This window comes from Diabrotica undecimpunctata, chromosome 3 (assembly GCF_040954645.1).
Source record: "Diabrotica undecimpunctata isolate CICGRU chromosome 3, icDiaUnde3, whole genome shotgun sequence".
NCBI lineage: Eukaryota > Metazoa > Arthropoda > Insecta > Coleoptera > Chrysomelidae > Diabrotica > Diabrotica undecimpunctata.
The window spans coordinates 46434076-46460094 of record NC_092805.1 but is presented as its reverse complement, the minus strand read 5'-3'; the positions used below and the strand labels follow the sequence as shown (position 1 = coordinate 46460094).

General features: G+C 31.6%; 1 protein-coding gene across 2 annotated transcripts in view; it reads right to left on the bottom strand.

The window, feature by feature from the left end:
* Positions 1 to 26019, bottom strand: part of Ac78C (adenylyl cyclase 78C) — a 757610-nt gene that overhangs the window by 86196 nt on the left and 645395 nt on the right. For both annotated transcript variants that reach the window (XM_072525847.1, XM_072525848.1), the window contains one exon: positions 24175 to 24314. In XM_072525847.1, the coding sequence (XP_072381948.1) occupies positions 24175 to 24314 (140 nt within the window). The remainder of the gene's footprint in view (positions 1 to 24174; positions 24315 to 26019) is intronic.

Below are 26019 nucleotides of genomic sequence, written 5' to 3'. Positions count from 1 at the left end.
TGTATGTGGAGACAGAGAGCCACAATGTTAGCTATATTTATTATTTCTCCTTTCATCTTTGTTCGATTTATGGGTAGAACCATCGAGATTTATATTATCTTTATTGCTTTTATTTACAGTTGTAACATGGTTGTAACATTTGATTAGAATGCAGCACCCTTATGTCTTCTTATGGTTTATTTTGTATTTTTAAAGACCATTTTACTAACGTTAAATACAAAATGGTTTTTTTTGTTATATTTTAATATAAAATAATTAAACATGTTTTTCCGAAACAATGAAAAAATAATTACTATTTCATAATCATGTGGTAATATCTTGCCACTTCATTTTCGTACACTAATTACACAAACTTAACGTGACATAAACTAGACATGCACCGAACTTATTAAACATTTTTTAATTACTTTTTGAACTATCTAAAGAAATTAAATATTTTCGATAAAATAATACACAAGGCAAATATTTAATATATATATATATATATATATATATATATATATATATATATATATATATATATATATATATATATATATATATATATATATTGTTATGCTATTTAAATTGAGAATAATATTGGTTTGATTTTTAAAATATTTCAAAATACAAAATATAAGTCAAATAATTCACCTAATAAACTATAAAAGATATTTCGAAGAAATGAAAGTCCATTATCTTTGGATTACCTGTAGTAAACAAAATTTAAAGATATGCATAAATTATTTTCTTTGTAAAATATATTTGAGTGAACGTAGTGAAATAATGGAACAATGGGAGAGTGGATTTTCCAAATAGACTTGTACGCGGATACGGTGAATAAGACAATAGAATCAAAATATTTAAAATGTATAATTCTCCGTTAGTTTTTAAGAATTTGTAGAACCAATTAGCATGTTAATAGTATTTAGGAAATGTATAATTGTAGGTAAAATTGTTTGTTTGTTATCTAAATGGTTGATGGAGATACGTATGACGAACTGTGATTGGAGGAGATAAAAAAAGATGGGATAGCTATGTACGGATGAGAGTTTAGGTAGATTTTTGAGGGAGAAAAGATAATCAGTTGTTTTTCAAGGGTGCAAGGTAAACAGTCGTTGTTCTTTGGCGGTTCCCAAGTGATAGTAAGCATTAGAAGTGAATGTTTGTGAGTTTTCGTGGACTAAGTGTATCCTAACGGAAGCTGATCCAGTAAAATATTGTAAGTCATACTTTTCTACTTATATATTCCAAGAGTCACTGTTCAGGCCGGAACGAGAGATTCAGTTTATCGAGAGGAGAAGAGGCTAGAATCATTTAAACGATACGTGCATCTGAAGGAGATCATTGAAGACGAGAGGCTCGCAATAATTTGTTGTAAGATTGCTGATTACCTAGGGAACTGTTAAGAATAGATAGTGTAGGCTACAAGGAACAAGGATTTGGACAACTCATCATCAGAGAGATAGTTTTTTTTACCATTCGTCAGTTTTTCCTTTATCAACAAAGCTTTTTTTTTAATTGCTTCAGAAAAGATAGAAATATTTATCAGGAGATATAGAACAACAATTTTGATTTGAAATTTTAATTTATATAGTATATAACATTAATTTTTGAAGGTTCACGTACGTAGAACAAAATTTTGATAATCCATATAATATGAGATATTTTTTGTTTAAGATATTTGAGTGTAAATTTTATTTCAATATATAATTTTGTAGCATATATGTTTATTATTCCGGTATCCCTCAGACCTTACCTATCATATGTAAAGCATAGATATTGAAGCACGAATATAACTCTGAGATAAGAGAATTAAATAGTGTGATAAAATCATGATTGCATCATTTAAATAAGTTTAATTAATGAATTAATTAGCTAATTAATTGCTTGGCGCACCTCTGACTTATAATATCACATTAACTGGCTTCCAAGACGTGGGGCTTGAAAATATCGCAGCTTTACGTATGATGGTAGGGAAAGAGATCAGGAATAAGTACAGGTGATCCAGAGATAAAAAAATAACATTGAGGGAATTTGAATTTGAAAGTATTGTGACAATTTTTCCAGTGGATAAAAATTTGATTTATTGATTGATCGTAGTTAGTTGATATTTACTGCCCTACTAAGAAAGAACCCCGTATCTCCAAAATTTGAAAAATTGGGATATTTGCACCATATGAATAGTTATGATTTATATAACATATTCACAAAGAGAAAAACCCGTATTTTACATTTCTAAATATTTTATGAGAGAAAATAGTTTCCCCGTAAACGCCAAAAATGACTATTATGCTTAATATTAACCTGGCATTTAACGCTTCGTAGTAAAAACCTGGTATATGCTCAGCAGATACGGGTTTTTAACGTAGGATAAAACGATATGCGAGGTTTTTTCTAAGGAATAGAGCCACCGCTAATAGTTTCCACCACCAAGTGGAACTATCGTTAAAGAAAAAGAAGACAGTTTATGATTATCATGATTTCGTCGAGGCCGTTAAAACGTGCAATTTGAATCGTGTGGTGGTGAAAGAAATGGGAGTTTCCTATTTTCTTATCTGGAAAGACTTATCATCACAGTCAAAATTAAAGAAAACAGAGTCACGTATTTACCTTATCACAAATTGTTAAAGTAATTGTGAAAAGAGAGAGAGCAAGATTTTACACGTTAAGATTGACGATAGCGAGGAGTTGATAGAGATGGAGTTTTTGCAGGCCAGAGTGTTAAAATACGGGATAAAGGACCCCACACCTGTGGCGAAACCTTCTGGGATTGCTAAGAAGAGAAAAGAACAAATACTAAAAAAAATTAGGTCAAATTATACCGGCGAACCGCCATCAATTTTGGGAAGAATTGCCAACTTCCGATTAATAATAATTTTCATTTTGTATTTTTAAATAAACGTTTTTCGTAAATACTTATGTTTTATTCAACAAATGTTCATAAAAGATATTATAAAAATATTTAAATGTTTTGCCTTTCGAGGCAATTATATCAATTTTATAATAATTACATAGTTAAAACCAAGCTTAAGACAAATTTGGATAATACGTGGTTTTAGCTAAGTAAACTTGACATAATTCTTTGCTTTGTTAGCCCGTATGTCGCATAACTAATGTCCATATGGTAATTTTGAAATTTTTTTTTTAAAAGTTAACTACGATGCTACACACTCTACCCTAAATGATTTTGTGTTATTATTGTACCAAAAGCACAAGGGATTAAACAAAAATCTTTATTCGCGTTTTCCTCAAAACTCGCTATAGTGGAGATACGGGGTTGTTTCTTAATAGGGCAGTTTACTGCTATTGAATTATTTGATTTTTATTTTCTTTACCAATCATATATTTGAAATTTATTTTGAATTATTTGAATTGCATATTTGATATTTGTCGTGAAAATTTATTAAATTTGGGGAGAAATATTTGTCGTGTTCTACAACATAGAGAGTGTTGTAAAATTTCACATTTGGCGGGGACAAAAAACAGTAACAAAAAGAAACAACATGTCCACATGACCACAAGGAGTCAAAGCAAAATGCAAGAAAGAAAGGAGGATAACAGATTAGAAGAAACAATTGTTGAAGAAGGATCGGATAATGAAGGAAATGCTACAATAATGGAGGAAAGAAAAGAAACAGGGATGTTAAAAAAATTATTAGCAATGATGCAAATACAGACACAAACAATAGAGAAAAACCAAAAAGAAACATCACTAAAAATGGATGAAACAAAACAAACAATGAGCAATATAGAGCAGCGTCTGGAAAACTATGAGGAAATTAAAGGATGTGTTGAGGGGATAAAGAAAGAACTGATACAACAAATAGAAGATATTAATGAAATTAAAAATAAAATGAAAGAACAAGAAAAGAAAGTAGAAAATAAGATGAAGGAAATCAAGATTGGCCAGAAAAAGGAATTAGATCAGTTAGAAGAAAAATTTGAAATGGCGCTACAAGAAGACAGGAAAGAAGTAGAAAGGAGATTAAAGCAAAATGAATAACATATTGCAGAAATTGAACTAAGAGGAGCAGAGAGAAAAGAAGTTATCGTCCATGGAACAAGCGAGGCGAAAATACAATTTGGCGGGGATATTAGAAAACACACCTAGTACCGTTTGTTAAAAATTTGAAAACTAAATTGTAACATGTTAGATCTTTTGACGATTGCAAAGAAACAATTAGAAACCATCTGAAAGAAGAAGCAGCGTTATGGTATAGTTCAAAGAAGATTGGGACGAAGTGAAGAGAAATATCTCCAAAGGCAAGAGAGGAACCGAAGAAGAAGGCCGATCACATTCCAGAAAGGAGATAAAGTCTTAGTGAGGGCACTGAGGGTGTCGAATTTACAAAATGGTATTTGTGCTAAATTGATGCCGGTATTTGAAGGTCCATATAGGGTCAATACGGAAAATGGGGTAAATAGTTATGAATTAGCGCACATAGAGACAGGCAATATACAGGGTATTTTTAACATTCACGACATATATCAGTATCATGAGTAGATTTTAATAACATTGTGAAATAATTTGATCCTGGAAACCTTATGTCATTACAAATATTAACAAAGAGTTTTCGGCAAATCAAATGGCGGGGAGTTGTTATGCTATGTAAAATTGAGAATAATATTGGTTTAATTTTTAAAATATTTCAAAATACAAAATATAAGTCAAATAATTCACCTAATAAACTATAAAAGATATTTCGAAGAAATGAAAGTCCATTATCTTTGGATTACCTGTAGTAAACAAAATTTAAAGATATGCATAAATTATTTTCTTTGTAAAATATATTTGAGTGAACGTAGTGAAATAATGGAACAATGGGAGAGTGGATTTTCCAAATAGACTTGTACGCGGATACGGTGAATAAGACAATAGAATCGAAATATTTAAAATGTATAATTCTCCGTTAGTTTTTAAGAATTTGTAGAACCAATTAGCATGTTAATAGTATTTAGGAAATTGATGGTGAAGATGATATTTGAGTGTAAATTTTATTTCAATATATAATTTTGTATCATATATGTTTATTATTCCGGTATCCCTCAGACCTTACCTATCATATGTAAAGCATAGATATTGAAGCACGAATATAACCCTGAGATAAGAGAATTAAATAGTGTGATAAAATCATGATTGCATCATTTAAATAAGTTTAATTAATGAATTAATTAGCTAATTAATTGCTTGGCGCACCTCTGACTTATAATATCACATTAATATATATATACATAAATATATTATATCCTATATATACTATATATATATATATATATATATATATATATATATATATATATATATATATATATATATATACACGTTTGCACGTATTTTTTTCATGCTTCTTTTTTATCGGTGATAGCCACTTCTACTCGGTTTGCTCACCATATGATCCGCTACTGGTTGTTCATTATTTTATGAATTCTATCGGAGATTAAATTAATAATAATGACCCTGAACGTCCAGAATTTCCTCTAAATCCTCACATCGCTGGATGTAAACTAATCACTCATCTGTAAATAACAATAGATCCTTAATACCGATAAATATGTGTACTGTTTTTAGTTCCATATTTATAATGTAATAAAATGTTAAATGCTTACTTTAAGTCATATTTATTTATATCACTAAAAAGATGAAAGTTTTAGTTACATTTATTTAAAGATGTAGAACGTAAAAATTCTATTGCCACGTCTCAACAAAAATAAATAATAGGTTAGTATTAACGATTGACCAAAAAGAAAAATAAGCAAAAAATCTGATAAATTACATTTTCTATAGCGCTTGCGCTAACTAAAAATCCGCACTCTAATTCAGGAACCAAATGGGCTGATTATGAACCAGTTAGAACAACTCCGCGAACATCGAACACTTTGTCAAAGTCCAGGAATTTTAACACCGCGAACGTTTGAAAGCAGAACTGAGCATGCGAATCAGTCAGAAACCAGTCAGGGACCGTCTCCGCGAACAAAACTAATAACACCTCAAGTTCAAAGTAATGATTCGAAATAAATTTCATTATATATATATATATATATATATATAAATATATTATATATATATATAATAAATATATATATATATATATATATATAGATCTAGCGGTTAATGGGGGCTCCGTACTAAAACTGTATTATACTAACTCCAGGCGAATATACATCGTGTATATTATTATCTGGGTAGCGCTTTATGTGGACTCCGACCAACACGTCGGATTAAGTGGACTCCGTAATAGGTTAAAACACTTTTAGGATCCGTATACATTTCTTTGCGTATACAACTAAACTCCTCCGATGTTGCCAATAATTTGATTAGTCGTAGATTTTTAAATTTTACTGCAGGTACGTTTTGGAACTTCAAATTTATTTAAATATCCATCAATTTAGTCATCGAGAAATTTCACAAATAGGTACTCGGTTAATGTAGTTAAATATTTTATGGTGGTTATTTATATTACTTGCTTTAATTATTTTCAAACTTAAAAAGGTATTTATTATAAGCTTGGAAATGGCTAGTTTTCGTTTTATTTATTATTATTTTTTGTTAAAATGAATATGCACTTAAACATTTAGTCTCTAAATGTACTAACATCGAGTAGAGTAGTCGTGTAACAGTTTAAGAAAGAAGAAGCCCTTCGGTAGGATTATAATAAACTACATAAAATTAAAAGAAACTCTGTAAACAGGAGATCTTTGTAATTTTTCAATTCCTGCAATTTATGACGTGCAATATTTGTTTCATAAAGTAGTTAAATTTAAACTATAATAATTTATGGGAAGCGTTTAAAGAAGTAATCGCTAACCTTAATTAGAATACGGCACAATAAGAAGATGAAACTTACTGTATTTTTACTTATTATATTCACAAAAAGAATATCCAAAGTAAAATTTAACACGTTTTTATGGAGTTGTAGTGAAATTTGACATCTTATTACGATACCGGATCCTGTAAAATTTTAAATACATTAAATCTCCCGTAAATTATTAAACTTATTCTTAGAATAAAATAACAAACTTCTTAGTAATTAGGTACAATATACCGTTCACAATTATGTGATAATGTGTAGGTGTCAAGATTGCACGGTCATGTGCCATAAGGTTTCATCTTTCATATAAACATCGATAGTTTTTAACTTTGGGTGTATTTGATTCCACCGTGCTGTAACCGATCCGACTTGAAAAGTGTTATTTTACATAAAATTAGCACGTTGTCCCTAATAATGACCTATAAATATACATTGTTAAAAATTGTATACATTTATCAATTTAAAACATTCTTTGTCGTCTTCTGATCTTCATCTCCATTCGTTCCTAATTAAGCACATGTTATCCACAGGATACCTCTCTCATTTTTAAATCATTACTCTTTTTGCCTTTTGCCATGGATTTCTTTATTTTGTTTATTCATATCGTTTTTACTCATAACAAATATTGGGTAGATTATTGTATCATTAAACTTTCTCCTTATATGTCCGTATTATATAAGTTGTCTAGTTATTTTAGCGTATATAATGTCGTATGTTAATTCCATTTTGTTTAACAATAAAACAGCAAAACTTCTACAAAATTATTTCTATCTTATCACTACAGCTGTTTCGGAGAGTGCCTTTCTCAAGTCTCAAGTTTCTCGAATCCATCAATCATCCATTGTATTTCTTATACTTTCATTTAAATCCTCTCCAATCAAAGATTTTGAAGTAGCTTTGCTCCATAGTCCATTTTTGTTGCTTTTTGTCACTGTTTCTCCTTTCTCTTTATCATTATCAATACGTAGCGCTACAACACTGGGTAGGTCTTCGCTGACTACAACTTATCTCCAAGTTGATCGATTTTCCACGAATCTGCAATCAAATGAAATGTTCATTTTTTGAGATATGATTGGATGTTTTCTCTCCATTGTATACTGACATGCCCAAGTGGCATTCTTCTGTGCTAACTTCCTTTCACACCAGTTCTACAAGTTTGACATTTTGGCGTCTATGCACGTGTCCGATATACCTTAAGGGATTTATTTTCCTGAACAATATCGTTATGCGAGATTTCTTTATTCAGTATGTTTTCTTATTGTATACGGATTTGTAGCGATATGATAATGACTTCTGAAGCTATTTTCTCGTGGCATTTTAAAGTAATTACTATTTAAATGGGAATAAGCCACAATTAAAGCTTAAAGTTAGTTTATTGACGTTTCAATTTCCACTTCGGAAATCGTTCTCAAAATACAAACATTAGTGAGAATTATTTCCGAAGTGGAAATTGAAACGTCAATAAACTAACTTTAACCTCTAATTGTGGCTTATTCCCATTTAAATAGTAGTTATGATAATGGGGTTAAATAAAAATTTCTGATTATTTTCCTTTCAAATATTCGGAGTGCTTCCTTATTTGTTTTAGTCATTCTCCATGACTCACATCCATGTATTAAAATAGGTCTGAAGTTTGAATTATGCTCTGTATTTCTTTAGTGGCACTATTACTAACCGTGATTAGTGATCTAAGATATTTAAAGTGTTCCATACTTTCGAAATTGTAGTTGTTGACTTTAATGTTTTTTCTAAATTGATTGAATTGGTTGATTGGTTTTCTGTTGATTCGCTTGTATTTGGTTTTCATTTCGTTGATTTTAAGTCAAACATTTTTTGTGCTCTCTTCACTTTATTGAAGTTTGTGGACGGAAGAGTTTCTCATTAGAGTTATGAGTTCTATATCATTAGCATATGCTAGGAGTGCTTTGTCCCTTGGGCCGTTAATGGATTACATCTTAAATAGGCGTTATTTTTATTTTAGTAAGCTGTTCATTAATTTTTTGATTATTGGAATCGAGAATCTGTATTTTATTCGACTGTTTTATAACACAAAGTTTCTTGGAGCATATTTTCATCTTTGGTTTCCAGTATCATTATTACAAGGATTTTGCTGGATATGGACATAGTGAACCCGGTGGTATGTACATGATGTTTTCATAACCAACGTTCAAAAATTTTTCTTACTGTAAATTTTTGATTATTTTACTAGGAAATATGTGTTGTTTAATAATAATAAAGTTCAAGCAACAATTCCTATATGCATTAACTCGGTAATGATAATTCTGCTCCCCGATACCAGGTAGCAGTCCCGAAAACATTAAAACTGCTACACTCATGCTTCTCATTATCCAACAATTAGCCAGTCCAGAACTATACGCCTTATGATGGTACTGATATTGCTGCTGCTCCTCATAAGTGCATAGAATATGCAAGGAAGGTTTTGACAATTTAATAGGATTTTGTGTGTTAGAATATTATTTCTCCATAAATTAAATAATAGAATGCTCTAAAATAATGCTAGTAGCAGCAAAAAAAGCGGTCTAATAGTCATCATCATCATCATCAATCAGCCCTGAGTTGTGCATTGTTGAACATAGGCCTCCTCTAGACTTTTCCATCTGCTTCTGTTCTGCGCCTCTGGTATCCAATTGGTCACGATTCTTTTGAGGTCGTTGGTCCATCGCTTTGGGAGTCTTCCTCGGCTTCGCTTTTCAGCCCGTGGTCTCCACTCAAGCAATTTTTTTGTCCAACTGTTGTCTTTCATTCTTGCAACATGTCCTGTCCATCTCCTTTTTTGTTTTTTGTAATATGTTCGATAATGTCTTCCACACCGGTTCTTCTACGAACTTCCTCGTTTCTTATTCTATTGCTTAAGTTTATTCCAAGCATTTATCTCTCCATCTTTCGTTGTGTCCTTCTCAATTTTTCGGCTGATGTTTTTGTGAGAGTTAAGGTTTCTGCTCCGTATGTGAGGACTGGTAGAACGCACTAGTTAAAAGCTTTTCTTTTTAAATGGATCGGTATATTTGTTTTAAATACGTCTCCCATTTTTCCGAATGCAGCCCAACCCAGACTTATTCTTTTGAGTAGCTCGCATGTTTGGTTTCGCGTTAACCTTATTTTGTGACCCAAATACACATATTTTTCTACAAGTTCTATGGGCGACTTTTTGATTTCTATTAGCTCATTGGGGACGATATTGGTCATCACATTTGTTTTTCCATAGTTTATTTTTAAACCGACTTTCTGGGTTACTTGCTGTAGTTGTTGTAGCATAACTCTGGCTTCTCCTAAGTTGTCTGTTATGAGAACAATATCATCGGCATATCTGAGATGATTGAATATCTTTCCATCGATTCTAATACCCTTTGATTCCCACTCTAGCCTTTTAAATGCGTACTCCATAACTGTTATAAATAGTTTTGGCGACAAGGTATCTCCCTGCCGCACCCTTCTGCCAATTTTTATCTTCTCAGTGCAATGGAGGTTAACGGTTGTTGTCGGATTTGTCGCATGTCGTATATATTTCGAATAATATTTGCATACCTTTGATATATTCTGCATTCTGATAGTGCTTTTAAGATAGCAACTGTTTCGACTGTGTCAAATGCTTTGTGGAAGTCGACAAAGATAAGAGCAAGGGGTCTGTTATATTCGATAGACTTTTCAACTAGAGTTTTAAGGCATTGCAAATGGTCGTTTGTTCCGTGTCCCGCTCGAAATCCTGCCTGTTCTTCTGATTGATAGAAATCGAGTTTTGCTTCTAATCTGTTTGTCAGTATTCGAGTAAAGAGCTTGTATAGGTAGTTAAGCAAACTAATTGGCCTATAGTTTTCGAGATCTGCTTTATCCCCTTTTTTGTGGAGGATGATTGTAACCGAATTTTTCCATTTACTTGGAATGTTTTCACTATGCAGACATAGATTAAAAAGTGTTTGGATTCGGGACATCAAAAGTGGACCTCCTAGTTTAATTGTTTCAATGACTACACCATCTTCCCCCGGACCTCTATTATTTTTCATATTTTTGTGGGCATGTTGAATTTCCTCTCGTGATATATCTGGTATATCCTCCGATCCTACATTATGTACCTTTTGTATTGGTTGTTCGATGAGCTCTGGAATAAGTTGACTTTTATATAATGTTTCATAGAAACTTTCCACTATATGTAATATGCTTGGTCTATCTGAGATAATATTTCCATTTTTGTCTTTAAGTTGGAAGATTTCTTTTTTGTCATTTTCTATTTTTCTCCTCAATGCTCTCATGCTTTTTTTGTCTTCTATAGTTATTATAATTTTCTTGTTGTTGTATTATCTAATATCCCGTCTGATGGCTTTAGAGATTTCTTTATTTATGTTGTTTCTATCTTGTGAGTCAACATTTCCTTCACTTCTCAGTATTCTACGATCTTCCATTTTTTGTTTCGTTTCATTACTACTTTTTTGTTCTTTTCCATGTTTAGGGCCAAATTTTTCCTAAGCTTGTGTTAAAGTATCTACTATTTCTTCGTTTAGGTTATTTATGTCTTCTCTTGTTGTATTTCTGAGTAAGTTACTGCTGATATATTTTTCAAACTCAAGTTCATTCGTTGGGCGCATCCAAGGTTTGAATTTTTTACTTTTTATCATCTTCAGTCTTTCTTGCTTAATATTGACTTCTACAGTTGCTCGGACCATTCTATGATCGCTTGCAACCGAAAATTGATTTAAGACTGTAACATCTTTGACTATATGTTTTTTGTCAGTGATGATGAAGTCGATCTCATTTTTTGTCTTACCATAGGGGCTCTTCCAAGTCCATCTTCTATGGATCTTCTTATAGAAGAAGCTATTCATTAAATATAGATTGTTTTCTTATAGGAAATTTAAGAGTATTTCGCCCCTTTCGTTTCTACCTGGTGTGCCAAAATTTCCGAGGGCATTTTCAGCTGGGTCAGTGCTTATTCCTATTTTGTCATTAAAGTCGCCACATATTACCGTAAAATGTTCTTGGTCTTCTGAAACAGCTATGTACAAGTCATCATAGAACTGTTCTATTTCTTCGTCAGCGTGACTCGATGTTGGTGCATAGACTTGAATGATCTTTATGGAGTAACGGGTGTTTAGTTGTAATTTTGCAAGTATAACTCTTGTGGAAACTGCTTTTACTGATATGATATTCTCAGTTAGTTTTTTATTATTAAAGAGCCCAATGCCTCCATTCCCATAGTTTTCTCCGACATGATAGAAAATGTGACCGGATTTTAAAGTGGTTAGGCTTTCTTCTTTCCTTCTGACCTCAGCGACTCCAACAATGTCCCAATTGATTTTATCAAGTTCAGATTCCATTTCTATGAATTTTTCTTCTGATAGCAGGGTTCTTGCATTGAAAGTTGCAATTTTTAGAGATCTATATTTGTTAGATGGTTTTCTAAAATATGTCAGAATTTTGCCCCCCCAGAATCCGTGGACTGACTGATAGTCTGACTGATGGTCTAATAGTCACTAATGAGAAAAGCAAATAAATGTTCTTTAACATACAAAAGAGAGGATCCAGAGTAAGGCATAACGGAACAATAAAGCCATATAATTTTGAAAGATTGCAGCGTCTTAGATGCCGTAAGTAATGTTGTTAGATAAAAAATAAAAGGGAATATTTAGGTAGCTAACTGATGTTTATGTATATATAACCCTCTTTATTAGACCAGGATTGCTAGAAAAGCCATCAGAGGTATTTTCCGACTTACAGAGGTCCGAGTACTAACCAATACCGAACAGAGCTAATTCCAAGATCAAACACATATATAAAGATAGCAACGTCGTACAAGAAACTAAATCTCAGTGCTAAAGTTGCGCTGGCTTTATCCAAAGACTCTATAATAACTGCATTGCCAAGTTAAATTGGGAGGATGCCCCAAGAGAAAAAATGCCTTTAAGACTTCCACAAATGAAGGAGGAGGTAACATATGGTCAGATTTAGGAATAATGAGACCTACAATCAATACTTATCTGTTGTGGAATATCAAATCAATTACATGTAATTAAACGAACTGGGCTTAAAAAAAATATCCAAGGAAAGGCACTTCAGAAATATTGACATAAATTTTAAAAACGTCATTTACCTGGCTGTATTTTCAATAGGAAAGGGAAGACAAAAAGAAGAAAAGGCAATAGAATCTTGTTCCGTTCTGACTATACAATGACGATGATCTTTATATAACGTATAAGGAGAAAGAGAGAATAATGTTTATGTTTAATTTAGAACTCTCAGGTTTTTTCCCTTTTGAATTGGGTATGTATATGTATTACCATAGAAAATAAAAGCAAGAGAACTATAATTATAAAACGAAAAGATTACGAAATGAAAAGATTATATTAATCCCTTATATTTACACAGACTGTTTTACAAAATGTGAACAAATGAGCATAAACGGACAGCTGTTTTACAAACTTAATATTATTAGACTCATTTAGGATCAATTTCACTCAAAATATGATATGCTAAAATACGATACGACACGAAAAAGGCAATGACTTTTACAGCTGATTGCCACATAAATATCAATGTATTGTAGTTGTTGACTTTAATGTTTGTTCTAAATTTATTAAATTGGTCTCTTCTGTTGATTCGCTTGTATTCGGTTTTCATTTCGTTGATTTTAAGTGAAACATTTTTCGTGCACTTTGTTAAAGATGTTTGCGGACCGGAGAGAGTTTCTTATGAGATCCATATCATTAGCATATGCCAGGAGTGCTTTATACCTTGGCCCGTTAATGGATTACATCTTAAATATGCGTTATTTCTATTTTACTAAGCTGTTTATTGATTTTTTGACTATTTGAATCAAGAATCTGTAGTTTATTCGACTGTTGAATAAAACAGACTTTCTTGGTGCATATTTTTATCTCTGGATTTTTGTTTGCCGTCTCCTTATTACAACGATTTTGCTGGATATCGACATAGGGAACCTGGTGGTATGTACATGATGTTTCCATAACCAACGTTCAAAAATTTGTCTTACTGTAAAGTCATGATGATTTTACTAGAAAATATAGTGTTGTTTAATAATAATAAAGTTCCAGCAACGATTACTATATGCATTAACTTGGTACTAATATCTCTGCTCTCCGCTAACAGATGGCAGTCCCGAAAACATTAAAACTCATGCTTCCCATTTTCCAACGATTAGCCAGTCCAGTACTATACGCCTTATTATGGTACTGATATTGCTGGTGCCCCTCATGAGTGAATAGAATATGCAAGGAAGGTTTTGGCAATTTAATAGGATTTTGTGTGTTAGAATATTATTTTTCCGAGAAAGTGAAGAATATCAATTTGCTATCCGGATTTAATCCATAAATTATTAGAATACTATAAAATAATGATATTAGCATAAAATAAACGGTCTAATAGTCAGTAATAAAGCATATAAATGTTCTTTAACATACAAAAGAGGTGACGTAGAGTGGGGCATAACGTAACAATAGACCCATATAATTTTAAAGGATTGCAAAATTTTAGATATCGTAGATAACGTTGTAACATAAGAAATAAAAGGGAATATTCAGGTAGCTAACTGATGTATATATAACTCTTATAATACTTTTAAATTCAGAGGTCTAATACGACTTTCTTAAATCAGGATATATAAAACAGTGATTAAACCAGTGCTAATGTGTGGATATGTGGCCAGAACGCTAACAAAACAATGTACGTAAAACTCAGGTATTAATTAGATCAGGATCGCTAGAAAAGCCATCACAAGTATTTTCCGACTTACAAAGGTCCGCGTACTAACCAATACCGAACGGAACTAATGCCAAGGCCAAACACATATATAAAGACAACAACGTCGTGTAAGAAGCTAAATCTCAATGCTAAAGTTGCGCTGGCTATATCCAAAGGCTCTATAATAACTACATTGCCAAGTTAAATTGGGAGGATGACCCAAGAGAAAAAATGCCTTTAGGACTTCCACAAATGAAGGGGGAAGGTAACATGAGGTCAGATTTAGGAATAATGAGACTATCTACCGACCCATCATATTGATCAACACATGCCTGTTCAACTACCTGCTATCCTACCTATAGTCAATACTCATCTGTTGGGGACTATCAAATCAATTACATGTAATCAAACAAACCAGGCTTAAAAAAAGTTATCTCAGGAAAGGCACGTTATTTACGTGACTTATTAAAATTTAAATTTTTAATGAAAAGTAAAAGATTAGCCATTTGTTATGGGGTTCAGAGAAGAACCTTCACGATGTTAATTTTTTGAGATATGATTGGATGTTTTCTCTTTATTGCATACTGAGACGCCCAAGTGGTATTCTTCTGTGCTAACTTCCTTCCATAACAGTTTTACAAGTTTGACATCTTGGCGTCTATGCATGTGTACGATCTACCTTAAGCAATTTATTTGACTGAACAATATCGTTATAAGAGCTTTCTTTATTAAGTATGTGTTCTTCTTCTATACGGATTTGTAGCGATATGATAATGAGGTTAAAACAATTTTCCTATTATTTTCCTTTCAAATATTCGTAGTTCTTCCTTATCCGTTTTAGTCATTGTCCATGATTAGCATCTATGTATTAAAATAGGTAAAAAGTTTAAATTATGATCTGTATTTCTTTAGTGGCATTATTATTAACCGTGATTATTTATCTAAGATATTTAAAGTGTTCCATATTTACGAAATTGTAGTTGTTAACTTTAATATTTTATCAAGATCTATTAAATTGGTCTCTTCTGTTGATTCGCTTGTATTTCTTCTTAGCTTGACGAATTCTTCTTTTTTCATTCTGTGAACTACTAGTGGGTTCTTTTTACGGAATTTTTTCATCACGTTTAGGTAATCATCAACGGTATATAAACGTTGTTGAAATTTTAGGGCATTTTCAAAATCTCCAAAATCACTACCATTGGGTAAAAGCTATGACTAGGAAAGAAATAGCGTAATGTAATTTTTTCAATGGTAGGATGAGTTTCCAAAATCATTTTTAGAATCAACTATTTTAATGCTGCGGTTTTGGCCGCCACAAGAGTCTGACCACAAAATTACATGTTTTGCAGAAGTAACATTTTCTTCAATGTGTTTCTTAAGACCAATGCCTACGTCCTGGGCTCCCTGACCAGCTTCACCTTCTATCCAAATATAACAATGACCTTTTTTATCCTTGGCGCTATGGATACCAAGGTTGTAAATACATAATTGACGCTTATAATATACAATATTTATTAGAATTCTCGAAAGGGGAAGAGTTTTTCTTTAAATCAAAACAAAAGGTTTCCACTTCTGGTTGATCGTTGCTTATCTTCATGTCTAGCTTTCTTTCTTCTAAGTGCACATTTTTTCTTTTTTTAACGCTTAATTGTTCGTTATCTGCGCAATTTTTAATTTCTAATTCGAAACAATCACATCTACTACAAGTATCTTTTTTCAACTTTTTTCTTTGAAGATTAAATCGTGTTAAAAACATTTTTTTGTAAAACGAAAATTTAACAAGGTCATTGTCTGCTTCTTCAATATACAATTCATACATTTTACTTAATGTTATGTCTTTTGTTAAGTATTCTCTTTCTGTGTTAGCTCTTCTGTAATGTGACTATTATAGAAAAATTTAAGCAATAACTGCCACTACTTCTTAACCTAAACGCCTCAACAAGTTGCCAACGTCACCATTGTTAACCACGTTTATGTACATATGTTGCCAAATATTCGATTTACAATCATTAAAACGCTCGCAAGAGGCGCTTGGTCCAAAACTAATACACAAAAATTAGTCGCTTGCTCTAGTTATGCAAAATTCAAAATCCAAAATAAAAAGAAAGGTACTTAATCTTTTTAAATATATCTGGTTATCCGTTACTAACAGGTTAATGGGATTTATTACGTAGATAGTTTATGCCTTTTTCTATCTTCTTCTTTAAGTTCCATCTTCTATCGAAGGTTGGAAATCATCATGGCTATACGGACTCTGTTGACTGCCGCTCTATAAAGTTCTACACTACTGCATTCAAACCATTCATTTAAGTTTTTAAGCCAGAATATTCTTCGTCTTCCCACATTTCGCTTTCCTCGGATTTTGCCTTGCATAATAAGTTGTAATAATGCGTATGTTTGCCCTCTCATCACATGTCCTAAGTACTCAAGTTTTCGTCTTTTGATAGTTAATAATATTTCCGCCCCATTTCCTATCATTCTAGTTACTTCCACGTTTGACATTCTTTGAATCCATGATATTCGTAAAATTCTTCTGTAACACCAAAATTCAAAGGCGGCCAACTTATTCAGATGGACTTGTTTTAGTGTTTACGCTCCCAAGCCATAAAGAAAAGTAAGGAACACGTAATATCGAAGCATTCTCAGGCTCTAACTTTATATCCCGAAAACAAAGAAACTTTTAAAGTTTAAAAAATAATGCACGTGCTATTTCAATGCGTGTCCTAATTTCTTTTGTTTGGTCTACATCTGATGTTATCCTGTTGTTCCTCTTTTCCACCAGAAAGCGCCATAATCCACAATTTAAGAAATTGGGGCTGGGTCTAGTGATGCATAACGCCGTTCATATAGCAATTTGTTGTCACATGTTTATAGTTTTTCAAAAAATGAATTTCGATTTAAAGATTAAAACGTAAAACAAAATATAAAAACCTATTGAACCTTATTCAGAAAATTTCAGAAAAGAATAACTTTTGTGAAAGATTGTGGGACACAGTCATATTTTAAGATAAAAACTTCAATTCAGAGAGTGGACATTCTTAATAAATGTATAATCTAATATGGAAGCATGTTTATGTTTTACAGACTTAGAAAGCACTGAGCACACAAGTATTTAGTTTTTTATGTACTAGGTCGTAAACTAAGTATACTCAAAACAAATAAATATTATCTACCAAGTATTCTACTCCACTTTAATATCAATGCATCAGATACATTATAAAGATTTCGTCGTAGTTGTAAATTAATAGGAGATAAAGCCAAATGTAGAGCATATAGTGAAATCTGAATATCTTAGAATAACTATATCGAGCGGGAACATTATTGATGAGCAAAAGGAAGACCCATCGCTGAGAAAGTGACAAAGCAATTGGCAAAAGCAAAGGGTACTTTGTACTAAAGTACCCATACTCTAAAGCATAAGCAGGTCTTTTCGTACTCTTTTAGTAAGTGATAGATTCGACCGTTACTTGATGGAAATTCATTTTATCTAACAATTAAACAGGTATGCGTTTACACGTCATATTTTGTAACTGAATAAGTTGAGGAGGGGATAACTGTTTGTCTCAAGTTGGTCATTCAGAATTATGTCTGTATTTTTTAATTTGCTAATTTCCATAGATTCTAATATTCATGGAATCTCCAGATAGCTTAAGGCCTTTATTATAAATACACTTTTTTAGTAATAAAAATATATAAATAGAACCTAGAATACGCCTGTAAAAGTATGTAACCTTTGATCTCTGGGATAAACCCATCTCCTGAACAATGGTGCCGATATATGTAGGTAAAATTTTCTACACCTATTTTAACCTGTTTATTTCCTCATTATCAATATATATGAGTTGTAACCGATACCACAAACTCATTTACTTATAGAGGCTATATATTGACTATAGTTATTACTATACAAATCTGACTCGAAATATCGTCTTAAAATAACAGTAACAGCAAAGTGAAAGATTAGTCATTTTTTATGAAGTTTAAAGTAGAAGCGTTCACGAAAATTGAAGTACTAATAAGACCACCGCAATCGGGCGTACCCTGGGTAATGAATAATTAAGTAATCGTTAATTCTTAAATCACCCGTTCAACATGTTTTTTGTTAAATCGGTGCTTTTTAGGACCAACTATTCTAATTATGTGTATAAATATTAAGAGTATATCTAGAGATAAAGACACTCCACTTTACATAAAAACTTATAATGAGAGAAAACAAAACCAGTCAGCTGAGAGAACCTTTTAACGATGTTGAGCTTGGATCCGCTATCCACGAATATAATGAGCAATATTACGGCTCCTGGCTGAGGATCTGAGCACAAAACTATAAAATTTGAACTAAAAATACAACAATGGCTAATATCCAAAGTCTTTAGACAAGCAAAGCAAAGATAAAGTTGTTGCCTTGCTTAAACCTGGCAAAAACTCCAACGACCACAAAAGCTATCGGCCAATATATCTATTTATTTTGTCAGCTATACAGAATACTTCTGTACATGATCCTTAATATAAACCGATAATAGAAGAAAAACTCAAATTAAAAGACAAAAGTGGCTATATATGACAGGTTAGATCATATATGTCACAAATACTAAATCTTGCCCAACACAGCGAAGAGAAGTACGAAAAATATCAGGTATGAGGAGTGGTATTTGTTAATCTAAATGCCGTTTATAAATAGTTATTTAAATAACTTATAAAATATTTAGTTATAAATTAGTCAGCCAAATTCAGGGAATATTAAGACTCACATCCATACATAAGCTCTACAATATCGTAGCTATCAATCCACCTAATATCCAAAGATAAGTAGCTACAGAGCAAAAAAAAAACAAAGTCCAGATTCGTGACATCCACTCCACGAATACCAGCCTATTTTATGACTAGAATCAAGGAAAAACTGGCTATATCAACACATCTGCAAGATATACAAACAAAAATAAGCTGCTCCTCTCCATCTGATCCCTCGAACGGAACTTCCTTATGGTAGTTATCTTCCTTAAATCTGCCAGGAGGACTCTTGCCTGCAAACACCGGTTAACTTATGTGCATGTGGGGTGGTACAAGACTTATCACACTTTCTTAGTTAACTTTACCGTTCAAATCGCTCTTTTTGAAGGGACAAAGTTTATTTATGTGAACTGAACATGTAAAGTACAGTCAGTAAGCTATTACTTATAAAGATTATTGCAAATTTGACACTAACTCCACTTATATTGATTACATATTACATATTATACATATATTCTTCCCTTTTTTGTGCACTACTACCCATTTTAACAAAAAAATATCTATTTTAGCACTTAAATATTTATTTTGAGATAACCTTCTATCCAGAATTAAAAAATAGAATAATAAGAAATAGAATCCAGAAAAAAATAAAATAATGAAATAGAAGAAATAAAATAATAAAAAAGCTGTATATAAGATATGATGAAACAATAAAAGAAGTTCTTATTAACCGGATTCTTAAATAAAACGTATAAAGACATACTCACGATAACAAAATACATTAGGAAATTTTCGCATATGAAAAAACACATCCAACTTGGTAATGAAATCCTTTTGTATCTATAAATCTATTTTTAGAAAAGCACGTACCTACCAAAAACAGGTATTTGGTAGTACACATATCTGTTACATACTGTAATGCGTATGAATGATAACAAAAGTAAGGAGTCTATATGAACCGTTTAGAATATACGCTGGAAATAAACGGCTTAATCCCATAGTTGCCAAACTATCAGAGCTTACTTAAACCGATATACGTATGGTTCCAATATACACGGAACAAGATCTGAACGACCCCTATAATATATACACGTGAACTAAGCGATATACATTCATGATACAGGGGTACTTAGGGGCTCCACAAAATTTTTAAAAATTGTGAAACTATACATGTTGACGAATCGACAGAGCCAATATTATGGAATGGTCAAGTGAGCTCCGTATATCGGTGGCCACTTGACCACGGAGCTCACTTGAACCTGAATTTTAACATGGGCGGAGTCCACTTTATGCCGTAGATATATATATATATATATATATATATATATATATATATATATACAGGGTGGTCCTTAAGTAATTGTACAAAAAGAAACCATAGATTCTACACTTTAAAATATTACGATTTAAGCCAAATTGCTTTTATAATGAATTAGCGCACATAGAGACAGGCAATATACGGGGTATTTTTAACATTCACGACATATATCAGTATCATGAGTAGATTTTAATAACATTGTGAAATATTTTTGATTCTGGAAAACTTATGTCATTAAAAAAATTAACAAAGAGTTTTCGGCAAATCAAATGGCGGGGAGTTGTTATGCTATGTAAAATTGAGAATAATATTGGTTTGATTTTTAAAATATTTCAAAATACAAAATATAAGTCAAATAATTCACCTAATAAACTATAAAAGATATTTCGAAGAAATGAAAGTCCATTATCTTTGGATTACCTGTAGTAAACAAAATTTAAAGATATGCATAAATTATTTTCTTTGTAAAATATATTTGAGTGAACGTAGTGAAATAATGGAACAATGGGAGAGTGGATTTTCCAAATAGACTTGTACGCGGATACGGTGAATAAGACAATAGAATCGAAATATTTAAAATGTATAATTCTCCGTTAGTTTTTAAGAATTTGTAGAACCAATTAGCATGTTAATAGTATTTAGGAAATTGATGGTGAAGATGATATTTGAGTGTAAATTTTATTTCAATATATAATTTTGTATCATATATGTTTATTATTCCGGTATCCCTCAGACCTTACCTATCATATGTAAAGCATAGATATTGAAGCACGAATATAACCCTGAGATAAGAGAATTAAATAGTGTGATAAAATCATGATTGCATCATTTAAATAAGTTTAATTAATGAATTAATTAGCTAATTAATTGCTTGGCGCACCTCTGACTTATAATATCACATTAATATATATATACATAAATATATTATATCCTATATATACTATATATATATATATATATATATATATATATATATATATATATATATATATATATATATATATATATATATATATATACACGTTTGCACGTATTTTTTTCATGCTTCTTTTTTATCGGTGATAGCCACTTCTACTCGGTTTGCTCACCATATGATCCGCTACTGGTTGTTCATTATTTTATGAATTCTATCTCTGACTCATTATATTACTTTATTTAATTTTTTCTATTTGTCATCTGGTGGCCCAGATTTTTTAATTTTTTCGTTTGTCCGTAGTATCGGTTGGTACAGGTCACTTAATTTGTTTAATTTTAGTTTCCTTATGTTTATCTCCATCATCATCATCACCTTCTGCGTCCAAAGTACCAAATAAGCCAGTTTTAAGCTTCCTGCAGCCAATTTGCATCGTCTGTTCATCGTGTCTATATGTTTGTCTTGTTTTACTGTATATTCTTTAATTTAATATATGATGTTTCTATTATTTATGCTATTACTAGTCTATGATGTATGATCAGTTCTGCATCATTTATTAGTTTTACTTATTTTATTGTCATTTGTAGCCCTTGTGAATATGTTATCTTGCGAATATGAATCCATGATACTTGCTGCTCCTCTTTTCCTGACTGTGAAGGTATATCGTTGATTTATTTGTTGTTCTCATAGATTGTTTACTATTTTTAGTTTCTTGGCAATATAGAATTGGATTATGCTATCTCCGTTTCTATTTCATTTGATTTCTCCGTATTTTTCCATACATCTAAATCATTTAGCTAAAATTTCTCTAGCCTATTTTTAGTTTGTATCTTCCATTTGTAAAACTTATAATCATGATGTCAAAAAACTAAACAATCTGCAAGTAAATATTTTTGTCGATTACCAAAAGTATCTTTTAAGCCCTAAAACTTGGAATAAATATTTTCAATTTTGTCTTAAATCTTTTCAAGACAAAATAGGCTTTTAATAGGGTAGAGTGCTTCAAGAATGCGCACTTGTAGTAGCAGCAGTTATAGTAGCAGCTTTAAAGTATGCAAGAGCAAATAGTAAAGCAATTTGGTAAACCGTAATTACCCACCATGGAAGGTTCGTCAGCCATTTTTCACATTCGTTGAAATAAAACTTTTTTAGTGGGCTATAAAAACATCTGTCAAGTGGCTGCATACAGTGACTACTATGAGGAGGAAGTGTTAATGCGATAATGTTATATTGTCGAAAAAAATCAATTGCTGCAATGGAACAATGGGAAGTGTGATTATCTAACATCAATAGGACTGGTTGTTTCTTTGTCGGCTTAGCGTGATCTCTAAAATGTGTAGCATAATCAACAAACAGGTCCTGATTGACGAAACTACTATCGGATACCATTCCAACTGATGATGGTGGCGCTCCATCCAAAAGTTCTCTGTTCATTCTTTTACGTGGATATATAAATGCGGGAGGAATATATTGACCACTAGCACTCATTGTGCATACAACAGTAACATTGGTTCCCCGTTCTGCGCTAGATATTTTATTGACACACCTTTTTCCTTTTGTAGAGAAAACTTTAGGAGGCCTGTTTGGGATATTTGAGGCAGTGGGTTGCCTCAAATTTTGTGTCGTTTCAAAAATCCAGCCCTTGCCTGCCATTTTTGAAGTTTTATCAAAACGATGTCCTAATTTATTTATTTCAGCGAACTCAAACGCTAGACTTCTTAGAGCTCTAGAAGTTAACCCATAAAACATGCTGTATATTGTTTTTATATAGTTGCATAAGTCTTCTTCCATTTCTGCTGTTAAAGTAATGTCGTATCTTCCTAGCTTTGTAGCTAAAGTTGTTCTTTTTAGCCTCTTTTTAACGTACTTTCCGCCATTCTTATAAATTTTGCCACGCTTCTCTTACTTTCTCCATTTTCAACCCTTTCTCTTGCTGCCTCCATAACCACCGATGAGCATAAAGCACGCTGAGAAATTCGTTTTCTGCCAGTCATGCTTAAACAAAAAAAAATACATTTAATCCGTTATAAAAAAACCTGGTTTATAAGAGTGCGCGCGTACTTTTACAATATTAATGACTGCGCATTCTTAGAAAACGAGCATGTTTTAACAAATGCTAGTGCTGCCTTGATCTTGGTCTTCTTCTTCTTAGAGTGCCATATCCCTACGGAACGTCGGCGACTACCATGCTTATAATATTTTTATACTGATCTCGGTCTTGCGCTACGTGTAGCAATTGGTCCGCTGTCAAACCTGTCCACTGCCGCAAATTCCTCAATCAAGAAAGTTTCTTCCGTCCTATCCATTTCTTTCCTTCAATTTGACCATTAAGAATTAGCCGAAGGAACTCATATCTTGGTCCTCTGATTATATGTCCAAGATATTCTAGTTTCATCTTGGTGCAAAATTGTAAACAACGGTATGACACATACGATTATTCAAAATTTATTACAAGTATGGTAAAATATTACCGCGAAATTCTTACAAACTACAGTAAACTTACAGTTGTGTACAATATCAAAAATTTCAAAATATAATAAGAAAATAGATAAAACTAAATAAAGTTACCTAATAACGTTATTATCGGTGTTTATTTGCATAAAATGCTTAAGACACATACAAACACTTCGCTTAATCGGTACGAACTAATTGATCTTAAAAAACATATTTATAGAAAATAAACTAACTGTATCTTTAATACAACACTTACTTACCCTGGTTTTCCGCCAGATTCCATATGGTTTGCCAAACGTACATCTGTTGACCATATATCAAACTGCCATTTTCTAAGACCCAATACTCCGCACAAAACAGATCCAGAGTGAATGCCGATTCTCATGTCCAGATCTTCTACCTGTAAAAACACAAACGTAAATGATGTTTTCAAATAAATATTTTATTTATTACTAGTTCAATGCTGATAATTAGAATAATTTATTAAGGGCCCTATTCAGTGCTTAATACATTTTGAGCATTTCGTTTAATTCTAATGTCAAGGTAAGGGATGTTGTTTTCCTTCTCTTCTTCATATGTAAACTGTAAAGGTTTGTTATAGTTATTAAAAGTTTGTAAAATTTCAATTATTTTGTCAGTAAGTAAATCAAGTATCAAGTCATAAAAATCTCTCATCTGACTGTGTTTGCCACTGAAGCGATTGCAAGAAAATTGTGTGAAAGTGTATTTGTTGCTCCAGCTTAGGAGGTAGGATATTTTTTATCTTAATGAATGGTCCTTATTTTTTTTAATTGTAAATTCAAAATAATTTATACAACTTCACCTGTACAGTTTTAGTTCATTTGATCCGTTTGTCAAAAGTTAATTTGTGATATTTTATAACTACATATAAATTATTAAAAAATGACCTTTAACAAACGTCAATTTATGTTTTTATAACTTTTCTATAATATTAGCCCAGGGAAATAAGCATTTTTTCATGACACTCGTCCGGTCAGGCAAACGACAGTTGTTTTGAGTAGTATGGACCTCTGTAATAAAAACCTATATGTTTACTGCAGTCGATATTTTGGACTTAATTAGTTATTAACAAATTAAGGTCAAAAAACGGAAAATTTTTGCTTTTTTCGTCTATCGACAAAAAGTGAAGCATTTTAAAAAAAATTTACAAGAGAAGAAACTTTTGAGTCATATAAAATCCTTTAAAATGGCGTTTTCTAAATGTTTCTATCCTTATTTGTTGCTTGGAAAGTTGCAAAATAAGTCAAAAATTTCGGTTTTTTATGAATGTTAATAACTTTTTTGAAAATAAACTTATAACATTTATATTTGGACATATGGAATGCTGTGCCTTCTACTGCTTAAAATATGGTCAAAATTTCAAAGTGATCAGTTAAATAGTTTAAAAGTTATTCTATTTGTTTATCCCAAATTAATTTTTTTTGCAACAATATAAGTCAGAAAATTATATAGTTTTAGTAATTGTAATGATAGTTTCTGGAAGAAGAAGACTTGTTCTATTATTAACATTAAAAAAAATTCAGAAAATTAATTTTAAATATTGCAAAATAATTTTGCAAGAACATGTCGCTTTTTTGCTTATAAACAATTAGAATAACTTTTTAACCATTGCCTGCAAGAATATTATTTTTTTATATTTAAGAAGCCTGAATTTTTTCACAAATTTAAAAGAAAAGAAATTTGTGCTAAAATACTTTGCGACAAAGTTAGCCTTTTTTTAAATTTTATTCATAGCAGCTTTGTTTATAACAATTAATAAATCTTATTAGCGTTATTAAAAAGACCATACTTTATAGTTTTAACGAACCAAATTCTAAAAAGATTGCCCTTCAATAAAATTGTCCACAAAGCTTCAAAATGTGGTCATTAGAATAGGCTGGCTTAGAAACTCACGGGAGCCGAAGGGAGGGGGAAAGTAGCTGTTAGCTGTGTCTCTGGTTCTTATTTATGGATTTCGACGTTTCTTTTTTTAATTTGTATGTACTGTTTGCGTACATTACGAATATGCATTAATTCAATAAATAAATTGTTAAATAAACTATCTAATTTGCTTTAAATTTTTTTTTAATTTTTATTGTAATATT